Source organism: Chroicocephalus ridibundus, chromosome 8, assembly GCF_963924245.1.
Source record: "Chroicocephalus ridibundus chromosome 8, bChrRid1.1, whole genome shotgun sequence".
NCBI lineage: Eukaryota > Metazoa > Chordata > Aves > Charadriiformes > Laridae > Chroicocephalus > Chroicocephalus ridibundus.
Window position 1 is genome coordinate 53,469,104 of NC_086291.1, and position 11,202 is coordinate 53,480,305.

General features: G+C 58.9%; 1 protein-coding gene across 1 annotated transcript; it reads left to right on the forward strand.

Annotated features, from left to right (window-relative positions):
• Positions 1–5,469: 5,469 nt before the first annotated feature.
• Positions 5,470–10,200, forward strand: ACTB (actin beta). Its single transcript, XM_063345242.1, has 6 exons — positions 5,470–5,623; positions 6,908–7,036; positions 7,349–7,588; positions 8,119–8,557; positions 8,880–9,061; positions 9,448–10,200. The coding sequence occupies exons 1-6, from the start codon at positions 5,480–5,482 to the stop codon at positions 9,589–9,591; spliced, it is 1,278 nt and encodes a 425-aa protein (XP_063201312.1). The 5' UTR covers positions 5,470–5,479; the 3' UTR covers positions 9,592–10,200.
• The last annotated feature ends 1,002 nt before the right edge of the window (positions 10,201–11,202 follow it).

Here is an 11,202-nt window from a genome sequence, read left to right on the forward strand (position 1 = left end):
TCTCTTCCATTTAACCACTAAGCCAACGTGACCCCCCCATTGCTGGAGATAAACAGGGATGACACCCCCAAAACCCAAAGCAGAATTGCGTGCAGAGTCAGAAGTGCTGTACATTACCTGGCCCAGGTGGGAGAGCCATCCCAACCTGGAGCAACGGGCATTCCCGCTCTCTGCTCTGTTTCCCACACGGAAAATGAAGGCAGTGCTTTTCCCTTCCCTCTCTGAGGTGGGACAGGTCACCCCTGCCAAAGGCTTGAAGCCCCCGGGTGGAAAGTGCCGTTAGCCCAACGGAGATCAAAGCGAATTTCCCGGCGTGCCTGGGTAGCCCAGGATCTGTTTCATTTCCTAGGTACGGTACAAGCGGAAAACTCCATCCAGCTGCCTCCCTGCCTTTATCGTCAGCCACCGAGAAAAATCAATTCTCAAAGTAATTAAGAAGCAGCTGAAAATACACCATACGGCTCGGCATAGCGCCATGTAACACGTGTGGGAGCCTTTTGGCGGGCCAGGTAACCGAATCCTGGGGAGCATCCTTTGTGGGAAAGTCCCCTCCGGGGCTGCATCCTGGCAGAGGAGTCATTCAGTGCTGTTTGGGAGGCGATGTGAGTGGGGTGAGCAGGGCCAGAGGGACGGGACTTGCAGAGAAAGCCCAGGGAACATCAGCTTTTTCTCTTCCCCTTCTGTTTTTAGCTGGAGGAAATACCCCCCGCAGCTGACGCCAGGCCAGGCTGGAGGGACGGAGCTGCTCGGCCGCTCTCAATCCCTGCGGAGAAGCTCTCCACAGGGGGAAGAGGCCAGCGTAAGGCTTAGCTTATACCTGTCCCATCACTGTGGGACAAGTGGACCCCAAAGATATGCGTGGTGGCCAGGAGGGCTGAGGCTGGGAGCCCGGCTGGCATTGCTCCGGGGGTCTGGCCGCGCCGGTGTAATCTTGCTGTGCTGGGGAATGACCTTGGGCGGAAAACAATTCAACGCTTGGGCCTCACCGGCTTTTGCTGTCAAGGTCAACCAAGACAGCACCAGCAGCGCATTTAACCAGTGGGGGAAGGGAGGGTTTTGCTCTGCTCCGGCCGAGGCAGCTCAGCCCGGGGAGGTTGGGAGGGTGGCATGGCTGCTGGGGACCAGGATGGAGCTGGGCAGAGGATGCCCAGCCCCGGCACCAGCTGCTTCCCCGGCTGCCTGCACGGCTGGGAACAAAGCCCTGGTCTCCTGCTGCCTGCGTGGGCTGGGGGATCCTGGGGCCAGCATCACGATCTGGAAATGCCAGCGCAGGGACCAGCCCTGGGGGTACGCTGGAGAAGGAACGGAGGGCACGGAGAGATGGGGCTGGGGGCAGCGAGGACAGGCACGGCTGGGGAAATGGGGGGAGAAAAAACACTGCTCAGGGCTTCAACCCTTCCAGCAAGGTCCTGTTATCAGGGACAGCAGGCACGTGTCCCCTTCTACCGCCTCCAGTACCTGGGCAGGGCTGTGCCCTTTCCAACAGCATCAGCAAAACCTGGCACGGGATGTCTATCGGTGGCCCAGAGATGGAAAGCGATGAATTTATACAGTTTCCCAGCGTGATACAATATAATGATTTATCTCCATTGTGGATGGATGGGGGAGATGCTCGATGCACCGCGGACACAGTGGATTGGGGGAGAATGGTCCCTTGCACACGGAGGTCCGCAGAGGGAAAGGCTTTCATCTCTCCCTGCAAAAGGCACTGATAAATCGGAAAGAGCTCGAGGATCAATACAAAGGAGCAGGAACCTCGGGGAGGGATGTACGAGAGCGGGGAGTGATGCTTAAAGGGGGAGAGGGGAGTCTGCAGCTCGTTGGAGATGAGCTAGCATCGGGAATGCAACACAACCAGTCGGAAAAATTTCAGGGGGGGGGTGGGTTCTTCAGGGTTTAACGCTGAATGTGGGACACATAAAGGGAGACGTGGGGACTGCGGGGAGGCCCCCAAACACCTCCAAAGGGGGAGATGGGCCTGGGGTTCCTGCTGAGATTCCACCTCCTGCAAATTCCCGTTGGAGCTGATGGCTGCAAGGAGTGAAGTGAAAAAGAGGAAGGCGCTGGGATGGTCCCTGTGCAGGCGAAACAGGGGATGTGGCCAGCAGCTTTCCCTCTTCCCCCCTGGGGAACGGGAAGGGAGGGGAAAGGCAACGCTCCGAAAAACCTCCGTGATTTTTGCAGGAGGGTGATTTAAAGCGGCTGGGCTGATTTCAGAAGTTTCCACCTCTTTTCCCATTGTCACAACGGCAGGAGGGAGAGAACGGAGGCCCGAGCGCATGGCGGGGGCAGCGATGGAGGAGCTGGCACTGAAGGGGATGTGCAGAAATTCAAGCCAGCCCCAAAAGCTGCCAGGATTATTTCCCCCCCCTCCTCTCCCCAAAAGCGTGGCAGATGCTGTGCCCGCATGGGCAAAGAGCTTCTGCTCTAAGGGAAGGGCTGGAAAGGACAGCTCGCGTGTTGTCCCACAAGTGCAGAAATTCAAGCCCGGCCATATCAGCCAGCGAAGGGCAGGCGGATCCTCCCCTGGATAGTTTTGTCCGGAGCTGGGGCGAGTCGAGTGCCAAGGACAAGCAGGGAGAAGTGAAGCAAAACAAGGAAACTCGGGAGCCTGCAACGTGTGCCCCAGGGTAACACGGCGGCCAGGGAGCTCTTTGCTCAGTTCCCCTTTCCCTCCTCTCGGCTCTTGCGACACCCCAGGAGCTGATGGGAGCAGCCAGCTTGGTCCCTCACACCGTGCATGGGCTGGGTGGTGAACACGGTGACTGGCTGGTGGCTTCGCTGTTAAAGTGGCTTCAGGCTGGGAGGAAGCGGTGGCCCAGCCGTGTGCTGCGGGCCACATCCTGCCCTCCCCACCGAGGCCAAATCCCACTGCCCCCTCCAAAGCCAGGAGACGCAGAGCTGGTGTTACTGCCCGCCGGATGCTGGCGGATTGATTGCTTTCTGATTCAGTCCGATAATCAAGAGACGCTAATTGCCCGGTAATTCCCTTCCCCACTTAATGGGTTGGCTCGCATCTGTGGCTCCCCAGCCCCGTTCCACCCGACCAGCTCATGGGGATGCAGCGGAGCATCCCATCCCTTTGATGCACGCCCCATCCAGCTGGCTAAAACCCCTGTGAGCCGTGGTGGCCTCCCCACCTGGTCCTGAGCTCCTGCTGACGTTGCCCATCCCAAACCCATCACCCCAGTGCTATCGTAGGACGTTTTCCTGCTGCCGTTTCCTGCAAAGCCCTTATCAGCGCGTTCGTGGACGATGCTTTACGCCCGCAAGGGCCGTCAAGGCTGTACCCATGCCTTGTGGCTCCCCTTATTTGACGTATAATCTTCTAATTAATAATCAGCCTTTTCAAAGTAGAGCGCAAACATTAATTAATTCCTTGTGAGGTAGGTAATTACCAGTGATGACTCCCATTTTACTGCAAGGGAAGCTGCGATACAGAGATCTCGCACGATCCACCCGAGGTGGCAGGGAAATGACCGTGCAAAGGCAGATCTGTGGGTCCCCTTCCACCAAGGGCTTCCCGTGGGGACAGTCCCCATGTGCTGGACTATCTCTGCTCCATTGCCATGGCCACCTCCAGCGTGAAGGGGATGGCATGGTCCTTAGGTGGCCTGGCAGGGCAGGTCCATTACTATGGCCACCATCAGTGTGGAGGGGATGACGTGGTCCTAAGGTGGCCTGGGTGGGCAGGTCCATCACCATGGCCACCTCTGCCCTGAGGGACGAGGCATGGCCCTGGGGCGGCCCAGCAGAGCCCACGGGGCTGCTGTCTCTCCTCTCCACGCCATCCCCTCCGAAGCACCCATTTGGGAACACCCGTGGTGCTGGGTTTGGGGGCACCTCCAGCAGCTCCTGGGCAAGGTGCTCCTGGGGAAGGGAACGCCATCCCAGGGAAAAGGGCTGCTCCTCGTGTCCCCATCCATGCACACTGTCCCATCTCCTCCCAAACCTCCCCCCCCCCCCCCAGGTAACTGCAAATCTCCATCTAGCAGGCTTTTGCAGGTTCCTCCTGCTGCTCTGTTCCTTTCTTTGTCCTGCAGCAGGGAGTGATGCTGGGGGGGGGGGATGATAACACCTGGGTCCCCCCCTCGGCCCGATGCCCTGCTGGGGAGGGCAGCTGGCAGTTTGGGGAGGGGGCCCATCCTCCAGGCCCCATCCTCATCCTCATGGTGGTCTCTGCAGCTCCCCGGTGACAAAGAGATCGCCGGCATGGGCTGCAAGACCCCGATGGCAGGTCCGGCTCCCCCAGCCCACCCCCCCGGCGATGCCGAGCAAGGGGTGTCCCACGGTGAGCAGGCATTTTTAGCATTTTTTCCCCCAGATCTTAACCCCCGCCCCCCCCTTGCTGTTTTCAAACCGCGGAGATTAGACATGCAAGGTCCCCACGCCAAAGTCTGTGTTGCTCCCAACCAGCAACAGATTGCGAGTGGCGGCGGCTGCTGCTGGTACTTTACTTACAGGGCTGCTTAATTAACTTGATTAATCAGCCCGTGTTCGCGCAACGCTCTGGGGACACAAATCCCCCCTTGTCGCTGCTGCTCCGCGGACGCTGCCCTCGCCTTTATTTCACGCCGCCGTGTGCCGGTGACAGCCGGAGAGGGGGACTGCAGAGCGGCAGCTCGGGCAGGAGCCACGTCTCCTGCTCCGGCAAGATTTGGGATCAAAGAGGAAAGAAACAAATATTGCCCAAAAGCGAACCAAATCGCTGCTCCCGCCCTGACCCCCGCCAGGCCGGGGCAGGCCGGGGAGCGGGGTCCCCAGCCCCAGTCGGGGCCGATGGAGCAGCTCCTTCTCCCGGGTGCCGCCACCACGGAGGGGACACGGCCTCTCCCGGTGCCCGGCGGCGGCCGCCACGTTCCCCGGGCGGGTTCAAGGGCCGCCGGCCCGGCAGGAGCCCTGTCACCGCCGCCTGCTGACATCAGCACTGAACTTGGTCCCCGTTCGGGGCTGGGACCCACTGGGGGTGACTGGTGTTTCCCCCCCCCCCGGGGGGTGTGCAGGTGATGGGCAGCGCTGCAGGCAGGAGCAGGCAGGACTTCCCCCCCCACCATCCACGGTGCCCCCGGGAGTGCCCCCATCCCCTGCCGTGGGGTGGGGGGGCGTACACCCCCCCCGGCTCCCGCACAGCCCGGGGGCGAACCCCGGCCCCCCCACCTTCCATCCGCGGGGCTTTGTCTATGGGTCGCGGCGCTGGGGGGGGAAGCGACACCCGGGGGACCACGGAGGGGGGCAACAAGCCCCGTTCCCCAGAGTGAAAGCGGAGGGGTGGGGGGGCTGCACCCCACCGGTTTGTTTTGTGTGTGTCCCCCCCCCCATATTATTTCTCTTGGGGGGGGGCGCTACCGCGCGCGCCGGGCGGGGCGGCGCGCCGGCGCGCGGGGAGGGGAGGGGGGGGGGGAGAAGGAGGCGGGGCGGCACGAGGCGGGGAGGCGCGGCGGGGACCAATCAGAAGGGCGCGCTCCGAAAGTTTCCTTTTATGGCGAGGCGGCGGCGGCGGCGGCCCCATATAAAGGCGGGGCGGGCGGCGGGCGGCAGCCGCCGCGAGCTCTGCCTGCCTCCCTCCGCACGCCCCGCTCCCGCCAACACCGCCGCCTCGCTCCGACCGCGCAACTCCCCGAAGGTGAGCGGTGACCGGCACCGGGGGGGGGAAGGGGGCTTCTCTCCGCCGTTAAGTCGTTGCTGTTATTAATATTCGGTTAATTAAGGTGATGAAGAGGTGGCGGGGGCGCCCTCCCGGGCGCCCTTTGTTTGCTGGGGGCGGCGGGGCGCCGTGCGGTGTCGTCTTGTATTGGGTGTAGAAGGACGTGGCGGTTCAATGGGGGTGCTGGTTGGATGGAGGGGGTTGCCCCCTTGTCGCCTGTGGGGCTAATCCGCCTCCTAAGAGGATTTGGGCCGGGGCGAGCGAGCGGCTCGGCTATTGTGCCCGGGGGGGGGACGGGACGTAATGGGGTGCGGGGCTTTGTCTGCATCGCGGTGTCCCCCCGTTCACCCAGTTCTGAAGTGGGGGAGATATGAGGGGGGGGGGTAGTTCACGGCGCGGCCGGGCCTGGGGGCGTTGTCCCCCGCTGGGGAGGGGCGCGGTCCCCCCCCCCCCCCCGCCGGGGAGATGCGAGCAGCCCCGGTGGGTTTTTTTCTCGCAGGGGAAGGGGGGTGGCACCCCCTCCCGAGGGGGGAACTGTGGAACAAAAGCTGTGTGCCGAGGAGTGTGGGGGGAGAAGGGCAGAATCCCCACCCCACCCCCCGTGCGTGTACCCTTCTGCAGGCGGGCTGCTCGCTCCGGCCACCGCCTGGCACATGTGCCGGCAGCTGCCGTCGTCCCCCCCCCTCCGCCGGATTAAGCCCGCGGCGGCGGAGCTGAGGCAATTAATGGCATAAAACCCTCGGCGTTAATCCCACCCGTGCCGCCGCTCTTCGCTGGGGCTGAGCCTTGGCTAGCGGGCTGGGCGAGGTGGCTACTGCCCGCCCCTCCGCGGCTCCTCGCGGAGGCCCTTTGGGGCTGCGGGAGAAGCGGTTTTTCTGGGGGGCTGTGAGAACCCTTTTTTGGGGGCTGCCCGAGCCGCTCCGCAGCGGGGCGAGCGGGGTGGGTGACCCGGAGCCCGAGGGGGGGCGCTGGGGCGTGGCTGCCGCGTCCCGTCCGCTCCCCCCCCCCCCCCCTTTCCTCCCCCGAAAGCGGCGCGCGCGCTCCATCCATTGCCTTTTATGGTAATATCACGAAGAGGGCGGCGGGGACTTCCTTTGTCCCGAATCGGTGAACGGGGGAGGCGCCGCCCCCTCTGGCGGGCGGCGGGAAGGAAATGGGTGGGGAAGGGGCCATCGCCTGCCCTTCCCCTTCCCGGCGGGGACCGCGGTGTGATCCGGTGGTGATGCTCATGTCCCCGTGTCCCCCTTCTCTCTCCTCCCGCAGCCAGCCATGGATGACGATATCGCCGCGCTCGTCGTTGACAATGGTTCCGGTATGTGCAAGGCCGGTTTCGCCGGGGACGATGCGCCCCGTGCCGTCTTCCCGTCCATCGTGGGGCGCCCCAGACATCAGGTAGGCGGCTGGGGGGCCGTTGTTGGGGAAAAAGGGGGAGTTTTGGGTGGAAGCGGTTCCCCTAGAGGCATTGGAGCTTCAAGAAGCCCATTTATCTGACTTGATAACCCGAGAGGCTTCTGCGCTGCAATACAGCTGGTGGGGAATATGGCCTCCTGCAGAGCTTTTGTGCTGGAGCAGTTGGCCAAATGCCTTTCCCAACAGAGTGGGAACAATAATAAAAAACCCATCTTTGGGGAAAAGCAGGTTGTTGTGTCCCCCCAGTGTGACTTGCCCTTCATCAGTACTCACTGCCTGTTCTTTGTTGTGCAGGGTGTGATGGTTGGTATGGGCCAGAAAGACAGCTATGTCGGTGATGAAGCCCAGAGCAAAAGAGGTATCCTGACCCTGAAGTACCCAATTGAACACGGTATTGTCACCAACTGGGACGATATGGAGAAGATCTGGCACCACACTTTCTACAACGAGCTGAGAGTAGCCCCTGAGGAGCACCCTGTGCTGCTCACAGAGGCTCCCCTGAACCCCAAAGCCAACAGAGAGAAGATGACACAGGTGTGTAAAACTCCAGAGCTCGGAGCTACAGCAGATGTTGCTGCGGGCCAGCTCTCCTCTTCCAAGTTGTCCTCTATCCTCCTTCACCACTCTTCTCCCTTTTTGCCATCTTTACAGGGTTTTCCTTTCCTGACCTGAGTCTCCTCTTTGCTGGACCTTGACAGGTTTTGTTTGCTCTTCTAAGCTGGCTTTCTCTGAGACTGAACTAGCAACTTGTCTAACTGCTGTTTCTGACTAGCCACACTAATCCATTTACCAGCCCTGAGTGACTGTACTGTAGTTAACTTGGCATTTGTTTTAGTCCTTGCTGTGACATGTGGATGGGTCTGTGGTGGTGCTGGTGTCCCTGCTCGGGCTCTGACCTGTCAGGTGTGGGTGGAGCCCAGGCAAGATGAGCATGGACTTTGAGGGGGAGTGAAGTTCTCTTATCTAGGGACAAAAGTAAAATTACTTGCATGGACTTTGTGTAGACCTGTAGTGAGAACCCTGGTTTCGGCTCTTGACTCAACCCCCTCTTTTTCTCTCCCTAGATCATGTTTGAGACCTTCAACACCCCAGCCATGTATGTAGCCATCCAGGCTGTGTTGTCCCTGTATGCCTCTGGTCGTACCACTGGTATTGTGATGGACTCTGGTGATGGTGTTACCCACACTGTGCCCATCTACGAAGGTTATGCCCTCCCCCATGCCATCCTCCGTCTGGATCTGGCTGGCCGTGACCTGACGGACTACCTCATGAAGATCCTGACAGAGAGAGGCTACAGCTTCACCACCACAGCCGAGAGAGAAATTGTGCGTGACATCAAGGAGAAGCTGTGCTATGTTGCCCTGGATTTTGAGCAGGAGATGGCCACAGCTGCCTCTAGCTCTTCTCTGGAGAAGAGCTATGAACTCCCTGATGGCCAGGTCATCACCATTGGCAACGAGAGGTTCAGGTGCCCTGAGGCCCTCTTCCAGCCATCTTTCTTGGGTAAGTCCAACTGTTCCAGGAGACCCAGTGGTCCCCCCAAGTGTTAACTTTCTGTAAAAGGTAATGTAGAGGCCATGGCAGCCAGTTACCATATTATTGCTGGTCCATGGCAAGGTCTGTCCTGTCCTACTGGTTAGCCTCACTTTCCCCAAAGCCTAAAGCTGTTTGAGGGACTTGAGGCAGTAGAACAGGAGGTTGAGCCTGTCAGAGCCTTGGCTTTGTAGTGCCTAGCCACTGAAGGGACTGCTGGTCTCTTGGTTGCCTCAGGCTTCTTTGTCTGTCTCTGAGCCTTTGCTGACTTGAGACTGCTTTGTCCTCACAGGTATGGAGTCCTGTGGTATCCATGAAACCACCTTCAACTCCATCATGAAGTGCGATGTGGATATCCGTAAGGACCTGTATGCCAACACAGTGCTGTCTGGTGGTACCACAATGTACCCTGGCATTGCTGACAGGATGCAGAAGGAGATCACAGCCCTGGCACCCAGCACAATGAAAATCAAGGTAGGATTGGAGTCAGGGAAGCTCTTGGTGCCCCTGTTTATGCTGAAATGCAGAGTGGGTCGGGGAGGAGGGTAAGCTAAGCTCCTACTAGAGAAGATAGAAACCGTACTGCTGTGTCTGGTGCAGCTGTAATGGCCTTGCTCTGGACAAGATGGCATCCACCCAGCCATAGGAGTAATGGGATTAGTGTAAATACACTGGCTGCAAAGCGAGGAGGAGGGAGGTGGGTGTGTGTGAGGTTATGTCTTCAGCTTGTTTTTGAACTTCATGGTATCTCGGCCAAGGCTAGATAAGGGAATTGAGCAGCTCTGGCTTGCAGGGCCATGCGTGGGCAGTGAGGGGAGTGTGACGCTGTGCACCTGACCGATTCTTCCTCTTCCCTGCAGATCATTGCCCCCCCTGAGCGCAAGTACTCTGTCTGGATCGGAGGCTCCATCCTGGCCTCCCTGTCCACCTTCCAGCAGATGTGGATCAGCAAGCAGGAGTACGATGAATCCGGACCCTCCATTGTCCACCGCAAATGCTTCTAAACCGGACTGTTACCAACACCCACACCCTTGTGATGAAATGAAACCCATAAATGCGCATAAAACAAGACGAGATTGGCATGGCTTTATTTGTTTTTTTTTTGGCGCTTGACTCAGGATTAAAAAACTGGAATGGTGAAGGTGTCAGCAGCAGTCTTAAAACAAAACATGTTGGAGCGAACGCCCCCAAAGTTCTACAATGCATCTGAGGACTTTGATTGTACATTTGTTTCTTTTTTTAATAGTCATTCCAAATATTGTTATAATGCATTGTTACAGGAAGTTACTCGCCTCTGTGAAGGCAGCAGCCCAGCTCGGAGGGAGCCGATGCCAGTTTCTGGTGTTAGGTTATAATTGCTTGTCTGTAAATTATGTAATCCAACAAGTGTCTTTTTGTATCTTTCCGCCTTAAAAACAAAACACACTTGATCCTTTTTCTCTTCGATTTGTCAAGCAAGCGGGCTGTGTTCCCCAGTGATAGATGTGAATGAAGGCTTTACAGTCCCCCCGCAGGGTCTAGGAGAAGCGGTGCCAGTATGTGGGGGAGGGAGGGGCTACCTGTACACTGACTTAAGACCAGTTCAAATAAAAGTGCACACCATAGAGGCTTGACTGGTGTTGACTGTTAATTTTCTTTCTTCCATGCTGCTTTTTTGACAGTTACTACGTGCTCCGATCTAGCCTTGCCAGGCTGCACAGATGAGCTATCTGACTGGGGCTGGTGCTGTGGGCTCTCTGGTCTACAAGCCAGATGGCTCGTGGCGATACAGTGGGGAAGAGCTGAGCCTGCCAAACCTGCAGGTCTCTAAGGCTGGAGCTCTTCAGATACTGCCCCTGCGTGCAGTCAGGAGCTGCTGGAGGAGCTGGGCTTAGTGGGGATCCAACTGCACCTTCTGAAATGCTGCCCTGTGTGTGCGTGTCTCTCCTCTGCAGTGTGGTATGACTGGCTTTGGCCTCATGAAATCAGTGGTGGTGGTAAGGCCCTTTTGGCTACTCTGCAGCCCTCCTCCATAGCCCATGGGGCACTGTCCCCTCTTCTCCCTGTGCCGGCTGCCTGAGCTTGTCTGTCCTGCTGGTTTGCCCTGAGTTCAGGCTGTGCAACTCATGCTCTCTGGCAGGCCCCTTCCTGGGTGGAGTGGATTTCAGGTGAAAGCAAGAGAAAGTCTTCTCTGAAGTGGAAAAAACTGAGCAGGGCCACCAGGCTGTTAGACGTGGCTGGGCAGGGGTGGGGCTGGGAAAAGGGTGTGGGGAGGGAAGAAGCTCTTTGCGGGGTGAGGGACAGCCACAGCTCCAGGACTTGCTGTGGGCGGTGCAGGTACCTGCCTCTAGCCCAGCCTCTGCCAGGAAGGAGGTTTGCATGGCTTCTCAACTCTGTCCCCATCCTCTGCGCTTCTGAGCCTTCTGTCACACTTCAGCCTTGTTTGATAGATCAAGTTCTCCAGTTTCATGAAAAGGAGCAGCCACGGCAGGGATCCTCGCAAAGCTGTGCTGGGAGCTGAGATCCTGTTGGGCACAGCAAAGCCTGGAGCTGCTGCTGTGGAAGGAAGGAGACAGAGGGGACCAGGGAGGGCAAAGCCAGGTGACACCGCAAGTTGCCAACTCAGGCAAACCAGA